Here is a 26323-nt window from a genome sequence, read left to right as displayed (position 1 = left end):
TTGATTCTGGCAAATAAAAAAACAAAAAGACAAAATAATGACTAAAGAAAAAAAATCATTTGTTCATTTACACAGTAAACATGAATAGCAAGAGCTGTATTTTTCTTCCTGGTCACTCATTTTCTCTTCTTGACATGGAAAGATGAGTGAGGAGGTTCTAAATAGATCAACTGTTAATCAGTCAGTGTTTGGTTGAAAGAGGTTGTTGGTGCTATTGATGGTTGAATAATGTAAGTACCTGTCAGTTATTATTCAGAAAGAGAATGAAGTCTCACAGGTACTAGCTTGGCAATTCAATTTTTTGTTTAATGTTCTAAGAGGTGAGATGGAGATAAACACTTAATTTTCTACTTATTTTCTACTACAGCCACTGTTTTTCAAAAGAGCTACTAAATCTCAGTTTGTTCAGATGATCACATCAGTTGTTGCCTATGTTACCAGCATTGACAAAATTCTCCCTAAAAGAGAGGAGTTTTTGCTGTGTTTTGTTTTGGAGTTTTTTGTTTGTTTTTGTTTGTTTGCTTGTTTTCCAGCCTGGCCTACCTTTTGTGCTTTTGGCATATCAGTGTGGCGCTGAGCACGTACAGAGCGTGCAGATTTAGGTGGCTTGATTGGAGCACAATACATCTCCAACCTCCGCAGGTCACAGCTTTGGAAGCAGCATTCGTCCACTATTCCCTTGTGGTGTAAGCGTCTACTGCTGGATCCATACCCTGTGGGCTTACCTATTGAAAAAAAAAAAAAAAAAAAAGAAAAAGAAAAAGACAATTTTATGTTAGAAAGAAAATGCAGAGACCTTAGAAGCAATCATAGAAAATTAAGTTATTGTATCTGAATCAGCTATGACAGCTGTAAGACAACCTCTATGTATCTATTTTAAGACCTTGTCTTCAGCTGCGGCTCTCAAAAGTACTGCCCGGGAAATGGCCAGTTTTGATCTCTGTCTATGGATGATTGTTATTTAAGCATTGGAGCAAATCATATCTTTTCTGCTTAGAACTGTATTATTAAAAGACATTCTTGAACTATCTTGGCATTGAAAAGGAGGAGGGAGGCAGCTGAAATCTGGCATTTGGAAGTCTAACAAAGGAAATCTGCTCTTCAACTTTTGGATGAAAATTGATTGTTGAGCTGGCTGAGATAGCTGATATACAGATCATAGATTGTGCCTGTGTAGTATTTCTCTTCTGAATAATGACAATGTTGTTAGGCAAGTCTTTTTTTAATGAAAGAAGGCTCTCTTGAGCAACCATGTGAAGTTAAAATGTATTCAAAAGGGGAAATAAATACTGTTTACCACTATACAGGCTATAAGAGCTGCAAGATAAAAACTAGCAGGAAGCAGGAAATAAAGTAATGCAGTAACCAATAAAATGCAGCAGAAGTAGGAAGATGACTCATGGAACAGATAAAGGCAGAGGATTTCATATTGTACACAATGGGAAATGAGACTGCCATTAGATGGTCTTTCCTGTGTTTTGTGTTTTCACTGAGCAGCTGTAGAAAGTACTTGATTAGTGAATGTTTTGCGTTTCTCATATAGCTCTGATAAATGTTGACATTTTCATCCATAGAACTCTTATACTCTGTTTTTCTTAGTCTTTTTTGATTTCTTTAGTAGGCGTTATTTTCACTGCCGTACAAGGATTACAGATCCACTCTTTCCTCGGCTTAGAGTTTCTATGCAACACAGTTAGAGGTGTAGTTGCCCTATTATGACATTAGAAGTGAATGAGCAATAAATTCACAAAAATGTAGTTGCTGACTTACTACATCTACTTTTAAATTCAGATAGAATTTGGTTTCAAACAGTAAAACTCTGAAAAGCTTAAATGTTTTGTTTTGATATTTTCAACATTAAATGTTTTCATTTAGAGAATGATCCACATTGGATGAAACCTACAAAATATGGAAAAAAGAAAAGAAAAATGTCCCATGAGCAAAAATGAAGTAACTCAATTCAGTCAGCTCAACTATTTCTCTCTCTCTCTCTCTTTTTTTTTCTCTTTTCAGTTTTATCACTAAGACTAAAAATCCATTATTCACAGAGTTTAACAGGAGACTGAGTTTTAAGAAATTGCTCAAGCTAGATAAGGAATAAGACCATCAACAAAGATGAAAATTCCAGTTTTTCTCTGGGATACTCATGCCTACTATGCTTATGCAGAAGATTCTAGGTTGACATTCATTTACCCATCCTGCATTTGTCCATTAGGGGACAACAATACAGTTTGCAATTCCCTGATTAAAACATAAATTCACTGAACCCTTGAGGCCACCATACATCCGTAAGTGCAAAGACCTCTAGTGGTAAAATATGTCTAATATTTTAGCCAGCAATACACTCAGCTAAGAACTAATTATCCCTGTGAGCTTTGTAAACTCAGACAACTGGCCTTTTAAATAATTTTTTCCAGGGACTATAAATTAAAGGAAAACATGCTTACTTGGTACATTGTAATCCACTGAGGGCCTCTATACTGTACATTTTCTGCTAAATTATTTGTTTCATAAGACTAAACAGAACAGCAAGCCAGGACTAGATTACTGTAATATTTTGATTTGTGTGTATGTGCATGTGTGCATTGTTCTGTGTATCACTGAAAAGTATATAAATATGAAGATACAGGAAAAACTCAAGATTATTTTTACTCACTAAGTTATATTATAAATTACAAGCTTTTCCCTGGAGATTATTCTGAAGCCTGTTAATCAGATTCTCTTAGCCTACTACTTTTCTAAAACTAGCAATTAAGATGAAATGTGGAGTGACATTGGTGTGCTGGATACTGGGAACTTTTCTGCATTTTGTTTTATTCACTTCCCATTTAAAACACAGAAGGGCAAATTCTGTTCCTGGATACGTGTGTGTAACTGTTGCTCATAGATTCATCTGAACTGTGGGTACAAATAGTTGATTAGTTAAGCCTACCTTTTTTTCTATATTTTACCAATTTCTTATGAGCTAGCATACTCTAGAAGCTTCTATTTAAGATCTTCCTTTAAATGGTACTTCGTAGCAGCTAACAGGTATTGATGTTCAGCTGATTCTCTGAGGTACCATTGATAATAGTAAAAATAATGATGGACAGTTCATTTACTAATTTCAACTGACTTATTTCAACCTTTCTACCCAGAAAAGAATTTATCTTTGAAAAAACATCTCTCAAGCTAATAGAAAATTTTAGCACTAGTAATATTTTGCGCTTCTGAAAATCTTACAAATGATAGCTCCTTACAGCATTCAGAAGAGAAAGATAGTATGATCTGTAGGTGAGAAAATTTAGAGTCAATAAGATGAAATGTCTTGGCCAGGACTTCAATGGATTAACAACAGAGCTTGATAGAAGAAATCTTCCTTCCATGAGTAGCAGATCTATGAACATCTTTCTCTTGTAAAAATTGTTTAGGAAAACAAATGCTCTTGTTCTTTACTGAAGTCAGTTACTGGAGGCAAGTGCTCTACAGAACGCTTCTTGGAGTAATTTTTCTTAGTGATATTTTTTGGTCAGAGTGTTCTTCTAAGAAGGACTAATGACTTACTGGCATTTCTGAAAGGATCCATCCCTTATTAAAGAGTTTTAAAGGAAAAAGTCAAATGAAAAGTGCAATTTTAAAGGTCCGAAAATTTGCCATCTCTTTTGTCATTGAATATGGTTACATTTAGCTCTGTCGTGATTAAATAAGACAAAGATGAATTTGTGGATTGAGAGTATCTTTTGGAAAGTCTTTCCCTTCCTTTAACAATCAATAGTTCCTGGCACTTTGTCCGTGTTAAGCTTGCATTTATGCAACATTGCTTACATTTTGTCAGTTTAAGTTTAGCTCAATTATATAATCAGATATTTTCTTTCATGAATTATTTCTTACCAGAGACAAGAAAAAACCCTCCCCTTTCCAACAGGTTATATCACACTAACATCAGTATCATTTCTAATATGAAATTTATGACTTTCTAGTAAATATAGCCATTTCCACAGCAATATGTTTGGTCTTTCTTTGACTATACCTAAAATAAAGGAACCATAGCTATCAGCTCTAACTTTTAATAACATCACTCATACATTTGTGTGTATGAGATCATCACAGTGTATCACACAGGGAATTAGACTTCTTTTTTATGACAGAATGGAGTTGTAAGTTTTAGGTTTTATTCTCATCTTAGCTACTCACTTATTGTGTGATCAAATGCAAGACATTTTACTGCTTGGTATCTGAATTTAACTATATACACAGTTGATATAATAATTCCAGTACCAACAAAGCATTGTCAAGCCCAATTTGTTTATTAGTTACAGCATTCCTCCTGTGCCATCATATGCATAAGTACATATGAATCCTGAATTTTGGGATCTTTCAACTGAAAATCTCAGTATACTTCAAAATTATTTTTGCTATAGACAAATCAAAGCTATATGCAAGCTATTTTTTTCCTGATAGATTAATAAATCTAGAAAGCAGGATGCAACACCTTGTAGCTCTTTTAAAAACCTCTGAGAAGCATATAATGAGTTTGGAATGGAATCACTGACACATCAGTGCTGTGATCAATGATGAAACTTGACATTTATTTGTAGACTGATTTATTCATGTGTTACATGGCATACTAAATTCTTATTCTTCATTAAAAAAAAGTTAGTATTTGCCTAATGCCATTATTGAACTTTTCTCTAAAAAAAGAGTTTTCCCAAAGTCTTTCAAAGAAAAGAAAGCAAAAAGCAAATTAAGTAAGCTTGAAGTTCTTATGAAATAGAAATTCATATTACCTGAAGTGCTGTAAAATAAACAAAGCAAATAAGCAGAAAAGAACAGGAAAAATGGCTATTCTTATAATTCTTTAGAATTATAATTCTAAATTCTACTTTTGAGAAACATCTGACATCTAAATTAATTTAAAATTGCTACTGTCCTGCTAAGTGCACAGTAATCAAATGACATGTTATCACAGAGGAAGATGCAATAAAGTATTACAAGGAGATACTATCACTTCTGCAGATAGTATCAGTACTTTGCCCATCTTCTGAAGGACACAGAATCAGGTCTGATAGGTCCAGTTAATCAAGGTAGTAAAATATGCACTTAAATCTAAGTAAATATTCAAGCTTATTTGCAGTTAATGAGACTAAAACCTGTATTCAGCACTAAGCACATGCCTGAGCACTTGCCTACATGGGGACTGATTTAAGTAAGCAGTTAACTTAATTTCTAGACTGAAATTCATATGAGAAAATAAATGGCTGGTAGTCCTATATATTTAATATCAGTTTTCTGTTCCTTAATTTTTTTGATGATATGACCTTAAAATACTGACTGATCCTGCTATGTCAGTATACTGAGCACCCATATAGATCTTTCTCTTCATTCTGACACAGTTTCAGTGCTGCCTCCCAGCTGTTATCAAAAAGTTCCTGGTATTTACTCAACCTTCAAAGTGCTCTCTGTGGACATATAACAGTCCTAGGCATTCCTTTTCACTGACGTACACTGATGTCCTTGGAGGTTTCTTTCCTTTTTAGTCAGTTGTTAGCTCAAAAGAGGTTTCATATCATGTAGGTCAAAGTTTACTTAATAGAATTTTTGGCTCTCATTTAATCTACTGTACCAAATATGTGAATGTTTCTTCTGTTACAAACAGATATGAAGTTTAGTGATACTGTTCTGAAGTTCACTGAAAGCGGGCCAAGTTACAGAATTCCAATAGTTAAACAGCTGGCTTCTGTACTAATAGCACTTCCCTTCAAATAATTCAAGGCCCGTGGAGTAATTCAGTAGGTCTTGCTTATGCTTGATTCCTTTGGTGGTGGTTGTTGTTGTTTTCTTTTTTTTTTTTTCTCCCGCCACAAAATATCTCCTGATACTACCATTGGTTCAACTCTGCTGACAATATCAATGTCAGAAACACCAATGTTGGTGGACTGTATAAGTTTCAACTATCAAACTATCTAGACATTCTGTAAAGATTTACAGCCTCTGGTTGTAATATTAACAGTAGAAAGTTACACGAGAAATAGCTCAGAACAAACACAAAACTCATCTATTGTTTAGAGGAAGAGCTGGGGCAATGTGTCCTGGAGGTGTTACATACCTCTTCATATTTGCTGTACATAGTGTCTCTTATCTCAGCAACAGAACCTAAGGATGCTGCTTAGACTTTATTTTAGAAAAATATCATAAATCCAAAAAAGTGAACTATATTCCTAACCTTACATACTATTAATATCAATATTCAGCTATGACTGTAGCTTTTAAAGTAGTGTGAAAAGATATGGTCCTAATAGTGTAATGTAATCTTGTTCTGTGTTGTATTTTTGACTTGAGCAGCTCAGAATGTTTCTTCTAAAACATCAGAGTAAAACAGTATGTTCAATTTTGTGGAATTGATAGTAGTTTTGAATTACCTTTGTAAACGATTCTCCAGAGACATCTGACGACAATTTTTTTTGTCTCATTTACCAGTGTCTAGTTCATAGCTTACTGTATCAGGATGCATATAAGCATACTATGATGCAGTATGTCCAGCAGAATTGTTCTGTAGCTTGGCCAACAAGGATGAGGCCGTGTGCTGCTATACTATTACAGAATCACAGAATGGTTGAGTTTGCAAGGGATCTCTGGAGATTATCGCCTGCTCAAACAGGGGGACCTAGAGCATGTTGCCCAGGATTGTGTCCAGATGGCTTTTGAACATCTCCAAGGATGGAGACTCCGTAGCCTCTCTGGGCAACATGTTCCTGTGCTCAGTCATCCTCACAGTAAAGAAGTTTTTCCTCTAGCTCAGACTGAACTGCCTGTGTTTCAGTTTGTGCCTGTTGCCTCTTGTCCTATTACTGGGCACTGCTGAGAAGAGTTTGGCCCCATCCTCTTCTTACCCTCCCTTCAGCTACTCATACACATTGATAAGATCTCCCCTCAGTCTTCTCTTTTCCAAGCTGAAGACTTCCAGCTCCCTCAGCCTTTCCTCATAGGAGAGATGCCCAGTCCCTTAATCATCTTCGTAGCCTTTTGCTCTCTCCAGTAGCTCCATGTCTCTCTTGTACTGGGGAGCCCAGAACTGGACACAGTACTCCTGATGTGGCTGAGTAGAGGGGGAAGATTACCTCTTTTGATCTACTGGCAGTGTGCTTGAGCATTACAATATACAGAGCTGGAAACGTAGGTTAGATCCATGCAGGGAGCTGATGGTTGGACTACTTTTGCGTTAGGTGACTGCACAGAAGACTAGGTATGCTAAGTTTGAGACTCATCTTACCTAGCTTTACTATCTTACAATTAGAGGTCTAGTTTAAGATAGTTGAGTCAATAGACAGAAGTGTCTGGAAAGTGACTTATTCTCCCTGTCCTGGATATTTGCTCAAAATGAAATGAATTGTCCTCTGAAAGAGTCCATGCCTCTTCATTGACTACAGATAAAGCTAGGTGATCTACCCTTAGAGCGTACACAAAACTTAATCCACATAGCTGAATTCAAACAAGAGGAATTCTATTGTGAGTGATTTGTCCTTAGTCACAAGATACATGTCATTGGTAGAATTCAAAGCCAGTCTCTATTTTCCCATTTTAATAATTAAATATGATGACATATGTTTGACCTAAAAAACGTACTGGCCAATCTGCTGTTTAATCACATATCTCCATACCTCTTTGTCTCTGTTTTGTATAGTCATGCCAGTATTCTTCTCAATTTTTTAATTTTAAATATACATACACAAAATCCGTGTATTTTGATATCACATTTTATCTTCTTGTTAGGTTAGACATATGGTATTGTATCTGCTATATACTTCGAATGTACTCTGGAGTTTCTAATCAGAATTTGGAAAATTACGAGTCTACATTTGATGAGCAAGAAATGCCTGTATTTTGATACTTCTATGATCTATTAAAACAAACAAAAAAGCAAGCAAAAGATCTTGTGATCTGTTTTAAAGTCTCTTAACAGAAATACCTTAAGATTTAAACTTTACAAAATAGGCAATCTGATTTTCATGGAAATAAGTTGCATATATTTTGAAGCTATAATATTTAATATTTAGTTTCCATTTTCCATCTATGTTTTGTTAGTGCTGTAAAATAATTAGGCTTATACTGATTGTTGTTTGTATTCATCAAAATGAGCATATATTAGCATTTATAAATGTTCAATGAATGGATGCTCTAGCTCTGAAGTCTAATTTAATATGCATGAAAATAGAGGATAAAATTTATCGGTATGCACAAGTAAAATCTTTATGGCAGCATATGCATTTGTTAATATTGAGAAATTGCATTAGGTTATCGCTTTGTAGAATACTGGATTGCATTAATTACCAAATCTAAGGCACAAAGATGTTTGCTCATTGTTAAAGACTTTGTCCTCTAAAATTCTAGCTGGATAAGATTGAGAAAACATAGGTCCTTGACTAGCACTGCGGTAAGAGAAATCTATCAAGTCCTGACTGTATTGAGAATTTTGCCTGAATAATTAATACTTACAAGTTTCACCTTATGAGAAAATGAAATCTCATAACATTTAAAATGGAGACTAAGACATCTATTTCACTTCTGTAAAACCATAGATAGCAGATTATAGGACAAATCTATGTACAGAGAAATTAATTTGTCTATGTATGTAGATTTATTCCAAAAGGTACATTAATTTTTAACTTGATCTGTGTTTATCAGACAGTCTGCCACATGATTGAAGGTCATTTTTTCATCTAGAAATATGCTTTCAGAGGTGATTTTTTTCTTCACTGTATATTTAATTAAAAACAAAATCCCCTTTCCCTAAATTTACTTCCAAAATAGAGTTTGTAACAATTTTCCCTCACAGATAGACCTCAGTGTTCTTTATGGAGCTGCTGTTTGGAGGCCATTAAGTATACTCTGCATGTGATAGAGCCATTATGCTTCACACAGTAATTTCCAAGCCAGTTGCAACGTGTGAAGAGCAAGACCTATAGTTTCATGAGTATTGCACTGGGATAGGAAGCGGAAATTTTAGAGTTTAGAATCCTTTTGAGGAAAAAAACTTAGCAGAAGGAGTAGGAAACAATACAATGTATTATTTTACACCAATTCAATGCTCTAGAGGGTGAAAACCTTGCCAACATAGCACAATTTACAAGCCTACATCAGATTCCAGGGCTGGAAAGTGCCAGATGCTGCCAAAAATATATATACTTTGGCAAGAAAAATGCTTTGCTGGATAGAAATTCACTATTACAAGAATAGCCAGGTTTATCAAGGTTTAGGACAAGACAGAAACTACTAGGCCACTGTTACATTTGAATATTGCACACTATAGTGCATCCAGGACAATGGTAATACAGTCTTCCACCCGTAATGAGAACACATTGTCTTGTCGCCTTATGTATGTTTTCACAGTAAATAATTACTGCTTACCTTTGTGTGTGGAGGAAGGACGGTCAATCATGATATGACCTTTTATAGTCTTCTGATCCTATGGCCAATGTAAAGCTGCCTTTTATTTGGATTATAGAATGAATTACAAGGTAAAAAACATAGTTGGGTGAACTCCTAGCACCACTGAAGTCACTGGGAAATCTCTTAGTATAGCCATGATTACTTCCCGATGACTCAGGTGCCAGAAGCTACTTGTATAGACCCTAATCCAAAGTCTGCTAAAATCAGTGAAAAGACTTGTATTGCCCTTAGTGGGCTTAAGATCAGGCTGATAATGAACAATTTCTTGCTTTTTCTTTCAGCCTTACAGCTCAGTGAATAAATACCTTAGTGACATCTAGAAAGGTTTGCAGGCAGTGGATGTGAAGTGATTCCTCAAAGAACGTAAGAATAAAAGAATACTGATGTACAGTGAAGCAGAATAGCTACTTCCTAGAGCTAATAACATTGAACATGTAACAAGCAATACCTTATTTTTCATTATATAATGAATATTTTAACTACATAGTGCCCATCAGACTCTCTTCTTCAGCTGTATTCTGAGAAATAAAAGCACATAACAAATGACAAATGTGATGTATATATTTCTGCATTTCCATATCAACATCTAGCTAGAGGCAGAATGTTTGAATGGCTTTTGTATAACAATGAAATAAAGTTATTCATACCTGTCATGCTATCCATGAGTGCACCTATGATGACGCATATTACAATTTTTATTTCTATTTCTATGGCAATAGTCCTTAAAGGAGGTTACCAGCTGGGAGCAGGCCACTATCATCATTATCTTCTGCAAAGACAGACAATTTTTCTTCCCTCATTAGAAGCAAGTGTGACAATTGAAATGAAAGCAGGAGAGAAAAAAAGTAACAGCAAGCAACTGGCTCACTTTGCACTCACACTACGTTTGTTTATGGGTAATGCAGTTAGCTTCAGTGGATTTACTCTGCACTGTATTCTAACCTCTGTAGCTGTAGGTCTGCAGTAGTAAGATCTGATTATCATTACTATGGTCTTTGTCAGCGAAAAGTAACCAACCTTGTACAACCAGATTCAGTTTTGTACCTGTGTGGTAATTTGAACAGTGCTGTCTGAATAATGGTTAGATTTTCAGTTACTGAACTTTCCTGTAATTATTATAAAGCAGTTGCCTACTTCAGGCATGGTAAGATGACTTACATAGTGCTTTTGACGTCCTGCACATAGCTTTCTTATAGCCAAAATTTTAAATGTGAATTATATTCCAGGAATTTTTTTTTGATTGTCTGCTACTTTGGGGCTGTTTTGATATTTTCACTTGTGCAAATAGCTTCACAAGAGCTCTGATTAGCAAAGACAAATTAACCGTTGCATTCGGCAGGCGAATTAAGACAAAAAGATTATCAGATTCTTTTGCCTTCACAGACATTAAGCAGTACCTTGTCCTAAATTAAGAGAGCTCTTTGCAGAGTATCTTTTTCTGCAATGTTTACATCTTTGTAACATTTACAGAATCTAGCAATAAATTACTTGCACAGGAGAAGCCTGTGACAGCACCAGGAACTGAACTTGCATCTACTAAGGACTAGGCCAATGCCTTATCCATATACCTGTCTTCTCTTAATTATATTTTTGAGTCAGGAGGGCTTATAAAAATCTAATCTTGGAAGAAAACATTACACTGAGGTCACGGTGCTCCTCTTAAACTTGTTTAATGAGCTAAAGCTCCACTTTCCAGTGGAATACATAGGCTTTAGGGAGTGAGGGTGAAGTTACTGGGGCAAGACAGGGACAGTGAATTTTGTCTCATAACAAAAACAAAGTCTTAGCTAAAATATACTGCTATGCTTGATTCACCTTTCACTCATGCTAGGATTCTACTCTGTGCTTTAGAGATATAATACTGCAGTGGAAGCTAGAAGAATCAGTTCTAGTGACAGCAGCATAAGCAAGAAGAAGCCAGTGTTGAACAGTGAATGAAACTAGTCTTTTTCTTCTTGGCCGCTCAGCATATCTTGCCATTACTGAAGAGATGCAAGGGGATCATAATCAAAGCAGCTCTGGTATGGTGTGGACTGAAAGTGATTCTAGTATAGTATTTTAAATATCAAAACTGCAGTTTCTGCAGGAATCATTGAAGACTGCAGTGCTTATAGGCAGTCAAGTTTGTTTATAAAGGAAGTTGGAAATAATCCTACTTGTTCAGGGCTGACAATACCCTCTCCAATCAATTTTTTAAAGGGGAATGTGATTTTCAAGGTAGATTTTTTTTTGAAGTTCTTACTTATGAAGTTTTCATGGCCATTTCAGGGAAATTTAGAGATTTAGAAAGTTCATTTCTATTTAAAGAGAAGGTTTTTCTTAAGTAACCAGAGCTATTCCCTTCCCTTTATATTTTCTTTCTGTCTTCTTTAGACTTGACTGATAACCTCAGCATCAGTTAAATATGTTTCTCAGTGGCTTATTTTGTTTGTCCATCTTGTCCTTTTGTTTCACTAGGTGTGTGTCCTCTGGATTAATCAGGAATATTATAAACTTTAAGATTGCTGTGGTCATGTTGAAGTAGTTATCTGAAAAGAATCAAGTTTTCACCCTAATTCTTTCTGGAACTGGTCTAGCTTCTAAATCCCATATACTAGATTATGGATTGGACTGACTTTTGAGCCACAGCTTTGTGCATCCATAGGTATTTAAGCAAAGAATGTAGTTTGGTCGAAAAGAAGTGGGATGAATAACTATCTTTGATAGGCTGTATAGTTTTTCGTTTATCTTATTCTACACTAATGTATAAGACTTTGTAAATGCTAACTCTGTTAGATATACTTCAGTCTACAAAATCATTCTCTCCAACCCCGGGCCAGTGGTATCATGACATCCCCTTCATTAGACTGCAAGGTGTAAAGGTTGAAATCTGCATGTTTTGATTAAGGAATTATGTTAGTTATGCAGATTTCTCCTCATTGTGAAAAGTGGCAAAAAGGCTTACTGTGAAGCACGCAAGCTATGATGGCAAACTCTAGATATGTGTTCTCCGAAGTACTGTAGAAACTGCGATATCTGTTTAGTTTCATTAACTTTGTCGCAGAATGAAAAAAATACATGAAAAATGGCAACTTAGAGCCAAGTAATTCTTATGAAGTGCATTTCTAGAGAATCTCTTTTATACCTGTATTGGTTATTAGAAAACACGGCCATTTTTAATTCTCAAGCCTTCAACATCTACAGTTCAATTATTATTTATTTAATTGCTAAAGCATCTCAAAGCCTGAAGGATTTTGAAGAAGACTTTTGATCACCTGAAAGCAGAGATGTTGGGTTGTATATGAAGACATTAGTGGAACACAAGCCTCAGTATTAGGGGCTTTTCAAATGTTTTGTTATGTGCCCTTAGATATTTAGTTCTGTAGTTACAAATAACTTAATCGACTGTATCTGAAGCTAATAATCTGGTATTCAAATATGGCCTTAAGAATTCAAGCTGCACATGGGAAACTGATGTTTAGATGTTCTGTATTGTTGCCCAAAGTTTGACTTTATAGGACCATTAATATTTTCAAATTCTTATCTTTAAGTTTTACAATTAAATCTGGTATTAGTGTACATAAGGTGAGCCAAATAGGATGGAAAACAAATAATTCCACATCAATTAACCAGTAATCCTTGTAATATTTTCTTATTTGCTTCTGCAGTCTAATTTCATACAATTCAAGGAATGGGCTAGTGTCCAGGGGAGGTTAAGTTGTTTTAAAGTAACACAGACACTGCAGTTAGAAAGATCTTTTTGTTCCATTGTCATATTAATTTTGTATTTAGCCACTCAAGTTTCCCTACAAAGTGCTATGTTATATCAAGCTTCTGCTGATTCTCCCCCCAAAAACTACTGTATAAGTGCAATAATAGTTGTAATCTCTTAGCAATCCATAAACAGTCCTCCTGCACTTTTAATATTTATATGATTTGAGTGTGAATGTAGATACTAATAGTACATTGTTTCTCCCTCTTAGTCCTCCTGTACCAAAACTGTTCTTTCCCTGCAGAGTGATTTTTAGATAAAATATGACCATTGCTGTCACTGAACCTTTGGTCAAAATGTAAACCAAATGAAAGTTTTCTGTGGTTTGGGAAAGTTGCATTATTTTTTCCCCTTGTTTTTCGTTTTCATTCCTCTGCACTCCTTTATGCTGGCCGAAAAAGGAAGTACCAAAATAACCCAGGGAGACTGCAGCCTGGCCGGAAGTCAGAAGTTCTGGAAGTTTAATGAGAGAGGTTGTTCATGCAAGATTTCCAGCTCAATGACCTGAAGCAGAAAGATGCTCTGATTTTGCAAAACTCATTCCTCCCATTTGTGAAATTCAGAAAAGTTTCGGGTCTTCATCTAGGATGAAATCCTAGTGGGAAGTAAAATGAAGTCAACTTCAAAATTTCACTTGTCTACAATGGGCCTAAGTTTTTTCTCCTGGGCTTCTAAATGTTTATCTGAACTGTATCTCTTGTGATTTTTTTTAATTGTTTGCAGTTTCTCATGCCTCTTTTTGCTATGCCTCTTGCACATTACTTCTAGTGTCCTAATGTCATTTAATAACTCATCCAATGAATTTCCTAAATTTATTCCAGCATTCTAGGTATTCTTTGCTTATCCTTCTAGTAGTTAGACAGCAGGTCATTAAATAAACAGTTATCAGTTTAAACTTCAGAATTGTTTTTACTTTCCAGCCAGCACTGTGAAACTGCTATGCAATCAGCTGGTTTCACTCTAAATTCTTGAAGATTAAAAACACAGATATAAACTATCGTGTAACATCTGCTCTATACAACTTCAGGAACAATATCATTTGTAGACAAAGTAAATCTAATATATATCTCATTTATAATTTTGACAATGAAACACAATCAAAATAAACATAATCTCTGATTTTTTTTTTTTTTAGCTTAGTAAATACAAAGTGTACACCAAAACTTTTGTCACAGGAAATATCTGTGTTATACTGACATGTGTGGAGACCAAATCTCTCCCTCCCTCTCTGTCTGTGTGTGTGTGTGACTGTGATCTTTTGCCAAGAGCTACTATGCAGTGTCACCAGAGCATACCACAGGTGCTAGTGTTGCATATATTGCCTTTCTAATGGCTTTTTGTGTCTTCTGCTGCATATATTACAAGGATACTAGAGAATTTGCATGCTGTGGCAACATACACAGAAAATTGTTTCTATATCATATATGATAGAGAGACAGAGCTTTAAACAGCGAAGCAATATCAGTAGCTAATAGATCTGAGCACTAGAATTTTCCAGGTATTATTTATATTACAGAGCAAACTGCTTACACCTCTGGAAGATATGTGTGTGTGTGAGATCAGCCCACAGTTGATAAAATTAACCCTGTATGGTGGGTCTACAAAAAGGCTTTCTGTCCTTTAAATGCTTTTTATCCATAGTTCTTATGGTCTTCTGTACTTTAGAAAAATTCAAGCAAGCTATTTAACTGCCAGCACCTGCAGTTTATTTCTGCCTCATTCTCAAGGTTTTGGATTGCTTTTTCAATTAACAGTAGTTTTGTAGCTCGGTCACAGTAGCCCTGAAGTGGCATTATCTGTAAAACCCATTAAGACCAGCATTAAGTATATGTGCATTTTTACTTCAGTGTAGAGATCCAGGAGATGTTATAGTTGTCGCCGCTTCTGGCAAGCCTGGAGACTGGCGGTGGCTTTGTAGGCATTGTTTTGCCGCGTTGCGTGCGAAATATGGACGGTCGATTCCGGTTTCTTTTTTACACTAGGGGGCTCCTTCACACTTCTTTAGCAGTGTGTCAGTGCCTGGAAGTCAGAGCAGTGAAAACATGCTGCAATGTAAGGGTATGTCTACGCTATAGGGCATAACGAGCTTGCTGTGTCCGTGCTTCACACAAATTGCTTCTGCATAATCATGATGTCACCTCATGGTCAGGGCAGAGAGGCTTGTGATAATTTTCCTTCCTGACACATAATGTAATAAGAACAGAAAATATTATTGAATTTAACTGAACAAAGAGAAGTTTAGATTCACTCCCTCCTTAGTTTATAGACACACATGAAAATGGAAGAATGCTGTAATCAAGCCAGCTGGAAACTGGAAACCCTATTTTGAATGTTTCCTAAAATCACTGTCAAGAGGTAAGATTTTTGGAGACTATTGAAAATTGTGTCAAGTTGTCCGTCTGCTGTTGGAGTAGCTGAATTAATGTAATTTTAGTAGTGGGACCACTATTTTTGCAGACTGAACAAAATGCTAGTGCTATAGGGTATTTGGATCTTAGACTATAGTAGCTCAAATAACAGACAAGAAGTAGAAGGTCAGAAGAAAGCTTAAGTGCTGCAGAAATGTTCCTCAATATGGTAACTCCTCTTGACCTTTTTGTAGACTAGAATCACAGATCATTTTGACCAGTAATTACAATTCTACAATGAGAAAAACAAATTGGCAGAGAATATGTGCAAATCAGGAAGTAAAATACTTCTCCAATGTCTGTCCTGTACTCTGGCCTCTTTTGTGCATTCTTAGTAGTTTCTTAGCTACCAATACAGAAATTTCTTAGTATTAATCTGGCTAGAATTTCTACATTTATTTATATTTTAAATGAAGTATTATAGTAGAAAATCAACAAATTTAAAGGTAAAGAATCCATCTGCTGTAGTTCGGTAACCTTTTAACAGTTTCTAAAGTAACTGGAACAATTTCAATGTGACTGCTTGTGGGATAAACACTATTGTCCATTCAACTAACAATATTAGAAATTACTGTCAAAACACTGACTTATGCTGATATTTTAAAATATTGCTACTGATCTCCACAGCTTAAGCACTTAAGCTTTACCCTGCTCTTTGTCAGCTTCATACTTGGGAAATGTCACTGGAGTGACAGCTGGTGGAGTGAAGGTGAAGAGCAGCGATGAAGCATGAAAAAAAATGCTTGGAACATATTGCTGTACTGTAGGGAGGAAAGATATTGGAAATATTGAAAACAACACATGACTTGTAAAATCCGTGACATCTGTCCTATGTAACAGAGTTTAGGACTGGATGTAATTAAACATATATGCGTGATGAGTGGCATATTTATCAGAACTGCTTGTCATTCTTTACTAATGCAACAACGAGGAAGATTATCCTTTCCCCCTACTCCAGCATGACGTCATTGCATTAGGTCTTTTGGGCTGATAAGTAGGACTTAGGAAAGGTTTATGTTCTTAGCACTAGAATGAAAAAATATAATATTTTAGTATAGTAATTTCTAGCTCTATTAACTTTTAATATTTATCTTGCAAGATCATTAGGAAATTCTGAAATTATTTATCTTTGGTTTGAGAGAAAAAGAGAGAGGTGATTTAAGGATAAATACACACTCTGCTATAGTTTTCCTCTATCACTGTATCATATCTGGCAAGTGTCTACAATGTCTTTCAAACTGACACACTGTAAAATTGCTAAGAAATGCTGTATTTAAGAATTCAAATATACTGTTAACAGTTTAATACTCAAGCTGGCAGTAATTATTGAGTATTTGTTTCCTAATGGAGAAGACATTCCTAATTTATTATTTCATATTGTGAATTTTCACATTTAGACACCATACTGGCTGACAATAAAATATCAGTGATAGGACACTTGTTCTGTGTTTTTTTTTTTTTTTTTTCCAAGACGAAATCAGACATTATTGCACCCTCTCCTGTATCTTGCTCGTATTCATTTTGACTATTATCTTACAGAAATTGCTAAAACCTCTCCAGAGTTCTTCATGGACCATTCACTCATTATTGTCTCAGTCATCTGGTACAATTATTTGAGGTTGTTTTTAGTGGATGTAGAAGAAAGACTAAGGGTTAGCTCTTGTAGTAGTCATCTGGTATAGCTTAAGCTGGAATCAGTGAGGGGCAGCCCAATCCCTAAAGAACAATTCATACTGCCTTATTGCATGTGTGGTGCATGTATGTTTTTGAAAATAAAATACCTCTACAAAAGCAAACTAAATATCCCCTAAGACTATCATCAGCTGAACAGCAGAACACACAGTCTGGTAATGATATGTGTAAATTATAACTGTTTGACAACATAACATTGTCATTGATGCTAATACTGGAGCAGGTAGCATCACCTACATTTTTGACTGTTCGACACTTTCTAATGTTGTTGTCTGCCTTAAAGTTGTAATAACTTCAACCAACCTACCTGTCTTGGCTTCAGTTTTTGTGTATTTGTGCATAGCATCTTTATTGTCATTATTTTTTGCTTTTTTTCTTGTATAGGGATGGAATAGAAAATGTGTCAGCTAAAACCATTGAGTCCTTTCTGACAATAAGATTAGAAGCCTCATGATTTTGCCTGTATTAAAAAGAAACCACCCTGTATTAAAAGGTAACGACTTCTTCTCTGGAGAGGGCACTGTTTTATCAAATAACCCTCATACCTCCAGGATGTGAAGACGGAATTTGGGAAAGAGAAAAAGGAAAGCATTTATCAGTCTGGTATACATATTTATTAGTATAATTCTCTGAAGAATCAGGCTTCCACAACTGTTTTTCTTTTTATACCTTCATGATAATGTCAAGAAATTGTCATCTGGCAATTCTTTTGTTAATTAGACTGGCTACCATCATTACTATTGCTAGCATAACAGAACTAGCAGTCCAATATTGACGTTTCTCTTTCTGAATGTTGAGCTGAAATTTCTCTTAAAAGCATTGTTTGTTGGGTTCTACTGAGACTCAAGTTAGGCAAGATGTGACTACTTTGTGGTTCAGTGGTGTGGTGTAGGTACTTTTAAGGAGAGAGAGGAGCATTAGAGACCCTGGTGGTGTGTTTAGTGAATAAAGCAAATGAGGCAAAGTAAAACAACAACAAACAACAACAACAACAACAAAAACAAAGGGCTTGCAGCAAATGAGGGGCAATAATCTTAGAAAACAGGGATCATGATATGGAGATATCTGAAACATTGAGAACAGAAAGATCTGCTTATACAAAGGATCCCAGCTTCAGAGCATTTAATCTTGCTACCTTAATACAACAGACTTGTGGACTTTTTGTATTCTTTCTGATATCATTAGCAAAGACAGAAGCACAAACAACATTCATTTCTTGATTAATTCAAAATGCTGCATAAGTGTGAAGGAATTGATGGAGTGGCTTAGGAATCAGATCCACAAATGATTTAGAAACTGAAGTCCCACTGATTTATAGGCTTCAATCAGGGCTGCAAACTGCTACTTATGTAGCTGCTACCAATATGCAATTGCTAGTATACTGCCCAGCTAGATGCCATAAGAAAAACTGGATGCAGCTTCATGTGCTGTGTGTTTGCAAAAGGAGAATTGTCCTTTGAAACCTGATTCAAGCATGATTCACTCTCAAAAGAATCAAAGTTCTAGTTCAGAGAAGTAGCTGCCAAATACAGGATCTTAATAGGAACTTTTAAAAGTTCTGTCTTAAGTTCCATTTTCTTTTGATCCATCTTTTTCAGATGAAATTTTTCTGCCTTCCCCGTGACACTCTTTTTTTTTTTTATGCCAGTTCTCACCTTCTTTTCCTCTACATGCAATTCTAATGTAAAATGACTATTTTAAAAGTAAATATAATAGAGCATTTACTCCTTTTAATTAATAATAGAGATCTCAAAGCTCAGACTAGGGGATTTTTTTTCTAATGTTCCTTAGGAAACCTTGGAGACTTTTGAACAGAGTCTCTATTAAATTTGAAAGAATAGAACTTTTCCCAGCTGGTTTTCCCAAAGCAAAATTACTTAGCAATTCTGAAGAATAATGCCTTCATAGATACTTAACACAGTGCTGACCTGGAAGTAACACGTATTCTACTTACAGGGAAGTCACTGACTACAGGGAAGATAACCTGTTGGAATATTGATAGGAACAGGGCTAGGAAGAGAACATGCAAAGCAAATGGGCTTTTCCATGAGGTGACTGTGTTGATTTATTGCCTCATCTTTGTATTAGTGTTGGCAGAATGTTATGAAGAATGAAAGGAAATTGCTTGCTAGGCTGTACCACTTTATGGAGAGGATACAAGGAAGGTGGAAGATTGTATAGAGAATTAGAGCAAGAGCACAATACTGTGTCGCCAGCAGATGTCTGCTGGCCTTTACCATTTAACTAGGATGTTACAATTCACTTGTTATGACACATCCAGGAAGAAAAGGAGAAAATATGAGCTGGAGGCTCAGGGAAAATCAAATGATGATGACTCAGAACTTACACCCCAAAGTAAAATGAAGATTGAAACACTGCACTAGTTTGCTTTACAGGGCAATCTGAAGCACACATGAAGAAATGAGCTTGTGATTTACTGAAGCTTCGCAGTTATCTTCAGATGAAGAAAAGTATTAGAAAGCTAGCGTCAAGGTGAAAGGCAAGGATGATTACAGATAAATTGCAAACTAAGCTTATGTTTTTGCTACCGTTCTCTTTTTCAATATGTTCTTTTTGTTCAGCATATATTAAGCCCCACATCTATTTCTGCTGAAATCAAAGGCAATATCTTTCAGCACTTAGAGGTATTATTGTCTAACTTGTTTGGCTAGCATAATCAGCCTCATGTAACCTATGAAGCCTGTGCGATACACTTGCAGGAGACAATGGGCCTGCTGGGGTGACCTACTTAACTTTCCATTAAGTTTTATATAATTGTATAGTATTGTTTATAAAAGGTTTGAGGGATTCTCTGCAATTATATGACATACAGTAATTTCTATTTTGAAAGCAGTAGCTAATTTTCATCCTTTATGTCAACAGATATATTTTTATTGTATTTAATGAACTGTCTTCCCTCAGTTTGATAGAGTATAACCTGCAATTTATCTTACTTTTGGTAAAATGGCATTTTGCTTAAAATTTTAACTCTTCCAATGGGGGAGTTACATATGTGTGAGCTTAAAATATGATTTGAATAGATCTGAATGGTTACCTGAATCTATGGATTTCAAAAGCATTTAAAAGGTGAATAAACATAATTTCCTCATTTTCACACACTGTAAAAGTAAGACAAATACAGATAAAATGATTTGTGCAAGGTTACGTAAGTTATGTAAGTTAGTTAGTGCCAGAGCTAGAAATAGCCATAGCCCTCACAGCTGCTTTATTCTTTATCCACTGCCTGTCTAAAGGAACACTCAGTATGTCCTCTGAAAGATAAAAGGTGAGAGATGGCTTATACCAGTGAGGCTTCTTATATTCAGAATTCCTATTTCTGGATTCAAGGAGTACATGGAAAAGGACTATGTTATCCATAGTTGTGTACTACTGGACTTACCCATTTCAACATGCCACCATTTCTTTTTATGATTGCAAAATTTATAAACAAATCTTCTGTACATATGAGAGCTTGATTAGCAACAAGATCATCTTGTGTGGCATGTCAAGAAATCCAGTGACTGTGTGTTTGGTGCTGGAAGTAATCTGTGTCTAGAATTCTTGTGTGCTTTAAGTGGCAATTGTAAGTGCTGAGCGTTGAAAGAGTAGACAGTACTCTTGTTATTTGTTACCAGAGAAATTCATGCCACAGAAGCTATAAGTCAGTCTATCCCAGAGGATGGTACACCGTGGGGTGTATCATCCACTATCTTGTGAAAACATAGCCTCATAACTCATTGGATGGTGTGGCCTAAGGAATATAGTAAGTCTTTATTTCATAGTTTAAAGTTAGACGGATGAAACAATATTTGTGTTTCCTCAGTGGGTCATGGAGGGTAATGGCTGCATTATGCCACTGCTGATGATTGTGACTATATGAAGGGTCATTCAGTCTGATACAGTGTCTCTGATTCATAGCTCCAGTATAGAACTGGTATTCTAGAACTGGTAACCTATAACATGTTCGCTACCCCTGTGTCACCTGGAGCAAAGAATACATGTCTCTTCCCTTTATTAATCCCCGGCAATACTGAATTCTGTTAATCGCTAGCCACCTGGCAATAGCATCTCTTCCCAGTCAGTGCTTTGCTCCTGCCCTGCACAGCACCTGCTGTGGAAGTTTTGCAGCTCATAGGAATCCCTGTTGCTCCACTGAAAGCAGAAAGAAGCTCATGATCCCTTGGAAAGGTGTGTAGCTTTGAAGAAAAAGAGAGAAAGATTACATTCCCAGTTTCTTTCACGTGCTCTTCTCCACTGCTTATAGTCATTGGGCCTGACCTACCCCAAGTGAACCTGGCCTGCCCCATAGATCGTTTACTCAGCAGCCTGGGAGCGCTGTGCTATTTGTTACTGCATACATTTAGGTCAATTTCAGTCTATTTGTGATGTAAAAGCTTAAGTTTATTATTGTCCATTAAAAGGCACTAAAATTAGCTCTCCTATCAACCTATCTCTATCTCACTATTAGTTGTATTGGTCATGAAGCCTGTTTTTACTGTGCCTGTTTTCTGAATCCAAGCTCGCACTGCTAACATTGGCTTACCAAGCTTTACATTCTCTTTCCTCCTTCCAAAAATTATGAAGAGCTCATATTTCAAAGAAAATCTCCTGAATTGTGCTTTATTTAACATCTGACACTATTGAAAATTTAAGCTGCTGAGTGCGTGTATAATGCATTTGAAGAAGTGACATTGCTATGGTTATGAGTTACACAACAACGTGATGTCAGCCTTCTGATTGGAGTCATGGTATTTAGCAATGTCACTTGGACAGGAAAGTTCACACACACAAGCCTGTCCAGCAGTTCTAAGAATTTTATATCTTTGAAAGTATTCAATATATTTCTCTATGTGTTAAAGCACTGGCCTTCCAAGCCCTTGTTTTTGTTTTCCAGAAATCTCAGTGAACTTGAGGTCATTGGATTGCTTGCTTTCTCACTGGCTGCACTGAAATCAAGCTGCCGCCAGCTAAATTACTGTAGTTTAAATGTGTCTAAAATAAATTCAAAACAGTACTTTAAAATAGCATTATGACTCTTTTTAAAATGGCACAAGGATGTAATACAGACTGAAGAGAGAGGGGTGATTCAAAGAAAAGGTGAATTCTCTGTACTGACTCAAAATAAGAGATGATGGGACTTTTAGATTTCAACTGTGTACTTCAGGCTCAGTTTTTCTGTAATTATAGTTTTTTCAGCAAGAAAATAGTCTCTTATTGAGATAGAATTCAGTCTCAGTTTTCCTAGACAACTTTCCCATCTCCTGAGACAACAGGGCAGCAGTAAAATCCATATGTTTTCAAAGGATGGTCAACATATACTAACAATGTGAAAATGAGAAGCTATCAGTTCCTTTGAAAAGTCTAGTTAAGGACAGTTAGGATGAACTCAGCCCACCAAGTTTTATCTATCTGTTTAGGTCGTTCAGAACAAACACCTTTGTTTTGAATGTTGCATACAATATAGTATGCAACCATGCAAAATGAGAAAAGTAGGGAAAAAAAGCCAAATTGACATATAAAGTGGATTTTTGGGGGTAGATTAGTGTCCATTGGCAACAAACTGGGTAAGTGAAAAGCATTATTTTTATATAGTGACTGTTGAGAAATGCACCAGTGGTCTCTGCTAGCAGTCGTATCACACAATTATTTGAACCATTTGACATCCTGTTGGTAGTTTCAATATAGTAGCCATGAGTGGATAAGCCTAAATCATGCGGTAATTGCTGAAAGTGGTGATTTACTTATTCCAGCTGAACGCCTAGCACCTAGCTCTGAGAGATGTTTACACAGCCACAGGGCATTATGAACACTGTGAACAAATGTAGGGCCTGTCTATACCACCTTTAATTAACTTCTATGTTAGCTGAAAAGGAAAATAAAAGAGTTAATGTTTTTTCTTAATTGCTTTTAATCCATTCGTCTAAACCCAGATCTCTGGACTAAGAGATTTCATTCAGATAAAATTGTCAGAGATTCCCTGCTGAATTCTGTTTTTTCACCAGCCACTTGGTGATAGCATCTCTTCCTGGTCAGTGCTCTGCTCCTGCCCTGCACAGCACCGGTCCTGGAAGTTTTGCAGCTTGCAGGAATGAGGTAATTCCTATTGCTCCAATGAAAACAGAAAGAAGCTTATAATTCTTTGGAAAGATGTGCAGCTTTGAAGAAAAAATGGAGCATCATATTGCTTTTGATTGCTCTTCTGTCAAAAGTTCTTTCTTACCTTAGGTAGGATAGTGCATATGGTGAAGATTCTTTGGAACAAGCAGTACATTTGCAGCCATATACTATAAAACCTGCTTTTGTCTTTTGGCTTCAATTTCCCCTGTGTAAAGGGACAGTACTACTTAACTATATCTCTAGGTTTAATTAGTTGACATTTGTATTCTGTTTTGAACACATAAAGTATTAGCAGAAATGTTAAAATTACTTTGCAAAATGAATCTTTGCCATCTCCAGTTGGATATGCAATTACTAAGGCAAAAAAACCTATGAATGCTCTGAGCAATGGGTAATTTCCTGCGAAATTGTAGAATATAATGTATTTGTCTGAGTGCTGCAATCAAATACTTGTGATGAGCACTCAAGAAGAGTTTATGAGAAAAATATTAATTTTTTATTGTCTGCAGTGTTTGGATCTTAGAAGTCAATAGGACATGAGACCACACATTACATTATAAAGATAATAAATTATTGAATGACTTGTTCTTTCTCCCAAGAAGCCTTCATCCTTGGTAACCTGCTAATGAAATTTTTATTAAAAAGACTGTAGTCATTTAGTGACAGACTGTCATAATATAAAATTGATTTGCCTGAGACCACATAAAGTGACAAAATTAAGGCTAGCATTGCCTATTTTTAAGGGATTCTTAGGACCACCTAGGCTAATGAAAGACCATTTCAGTAACTAGTTCTTTCATTAGACACTTCTGTTTGATTTAGAGACTCCTTTGAAAAACACATTTAATGTATAGATCCCTGCATTATTAGGAGTCACACAAACTAATACTTTTGCATAAAACCTGAAGACTCTCTCACTACTAACATTACAGTGCATTTACACTGAACGCAATTTCAGGTAGTCAGGTGCTGATAGTTGCAGTGGAGACTAAGTCTGTATACATGAGCCTCCAAACTAAAACATCTTACAGACATAACTCCTAAAGATTTTTGAGATACTTTTAGTTATACTTTTCAATTTAGAAGACAAAGAAAATAATAAAGTATTCATTGTATCCAGCTTCCTGCGATGATGATTGTTTTTCTTGTGCTAGTTCTCTATTCTGTGTTGTTTGTAGTCCCTATTTAGACTTTGGCATCTTGCAAATGAGGTTAGTGGAAAGGTAGCATTCTAAGCTCTTATTAACCACTGTCTGTTCCAGAATGCCTCTTACAATATTTATTCCAATTCAGACTTCATTATTTTTAGCTCACTTAGGGAATTATTAGCCTTCATCTGATGCCTCACACATTTATGCTAGAAGTAAGGAGATTTCATACTAAGCGTATTAGTATGTTTCACATCAGAGAGGAAGCCAAGTCATTATGACAATTCTTATTTTAAAGAGCTTTTAATGGTGATAGATTTTTCACAAGCATTCATTAAGATTTATAAGCAAAATTTTGAGAAGTAGCTAAGGATCCTGACTCCTAATTCCAAAGATACTGAGGCTACTAAAAACATAGATACAGTATTGAAAAAGATTGCCAAGGACTCTCTATCATTGATTCCAATGCAAATTAGGTACGTGATTGCTTCTGAAAATCCCTTGGGTGTCCCTCTGCTTCTTCAATGCCTAAAACCATCGAAAATCTGCCCCGTATGCTTTTAGGAGCCTCTTTGGTCTCACTGACTTTTCCTGAGACTTACACCCATTTTTGGAAATAGATTGACACCTCTAAAACAATTAAGCCTTTTTTTTTTTTTTTTTTTTTTTTTTAACGTATATACCTAGCTGCCACAAAAATAAGACCAGTTTAGGTACTTCAAATTTACTGAAATGTGAAGAACGGATATTTTTTAATAGTTTACACCATATATGATTGGTAGGTGTACTTGAAATGCAAACAATATAATACCATCCCTTTGTGTTGGCTTGAGTGGATGTGAAAAATGAATACGTTTTAAATGTATATTTACCCCTTCCAATTCAGGCATGAGCAGTTTCTACTGATTGCACAAGAGAAACCCTCTTTGTTATATTTATAATACAGAGGGAAAATTATCGGAAGTTCAGAGAGTAATTCTTTGGAAAAGCAGATGACTGGTTAGAAACCAGTGGGAATCAAGTCAAGGGAAAATATTTGTGGCACAATGATACTTATGGCCAAAAGACCAGGAAAATCAATGATAAGAGGTAATTATTTTCTCTAGTTATCATGGAGAATTCCTCAAATTAGCTCATATTATCCTCAGTGGATTGAGCCAAAGCCAATTGCAGTTAGCAGATAACCTTGAAATAGCATCCATGGACTCCTGATTGGATGTGAAGCACAGAAGCTCTTGGACAAGGCCGAGAATTTAGGAGCAATGAATAAATAGGTTCTCACTCTTTTCTCTTTTATTATCATTTTTCTCCTTTAATATCGTAATATAGAATAGCTTTTCCTCAAGAAATTCTCTTTTCTCTGCTGTACAGAAGGGTTGATATGTTTCTGGTAGTATATCCTAAAGAAATTTATTAACACTGGAGCACTCCTGTGTGTTTCACAACTTGGAGATAATGATGTCAGATTACATTCAGAATCTGTTGTTGATTATTTGATTGTTGGTTTCAAGTCTGATTTTTCAAAAACTTTAAATCTGTTTTCACAGATTGGACCTTCATCTGTTTCATATCAAACAATCAATTTATATTTGAAAAAAGCTACAGATATTAAGACTCTCACCATGTACAAATTCTGCTCATTTTATTACTTCTTCATTTCAGTAATAACAGAAAGTAATTCAATTATCTTTTATGGTATAATCTCTACTACTTTCAAAAACTAAAATGAGGTGAATATGTAACAAAAATCATAATAATTGACTTAAGGCCATTATAGCTGC

The 26323-nt window shown here is 35.7% G+C and overlaps 1 protein-coding gene and 1 long non-coding RNA gene across 5 annotated transcripts in view; one reads left to right on the top strand and one right to left on the bottom strand.

Moving 5' to 3' along the window:
* The window catches only part of IGF1 (insulin like growth factor 1), a 73461-nt gene that overhangs the window by 11433 nt on the left and 35705 nt on the right, over positions 1 to 26323 (bottom strand). For both annotated transcript variants that reach the window (XM_062569588.1, XM_062569579.1), the window contains exon 3: positions 544 to 725. In XM_062569588.1, coding sequence (XP_062425572.1) covers positions 544 to 725 — 182 coding nt within the window. The remainder of the gene's footprint in view (positions 1 to 543; positions 726 to 26323) is intronic.
* LOC134137089 (uncharacterized) overlaps positions 15327 to 26323 on the top strand; it is a 90989-nt gene continuing 79992 nt past the window's right edge. For all 3 annotated transcript variants that reach the window (XR_009957620.1, XR_009957624.1, XR_009957622.1), the window contains exons 1-2: positions 15327 to 15532; positions 17662 to 17770. This is a non-coding gene — a long non-coding RNA (uncharacterized LOC134137089). The remainder of the gene's footprint in view (positions 15533 to 17661; positions 17771 to 26323) is intronic.

The sequence above is a fragment of the Rhea pennata genome, chromosome 1 (assembly GCF_028389875.1).
Source record: "Rhea pennata isolate bPtePen1 chromosome 1, bPtePen1.pri, whole genome shotgun sequence".
Classification (NCBI taxonomy): Eukaryota; Metazoa; Chordata; class Aves; order Rheiformes; family Rheidae; genus Rhea; species Rhea pennata.
Note: the sequence above shows the minus strand (reverse complement) of the source record. Positions and strands in the feature narration are given on the sequence as shown.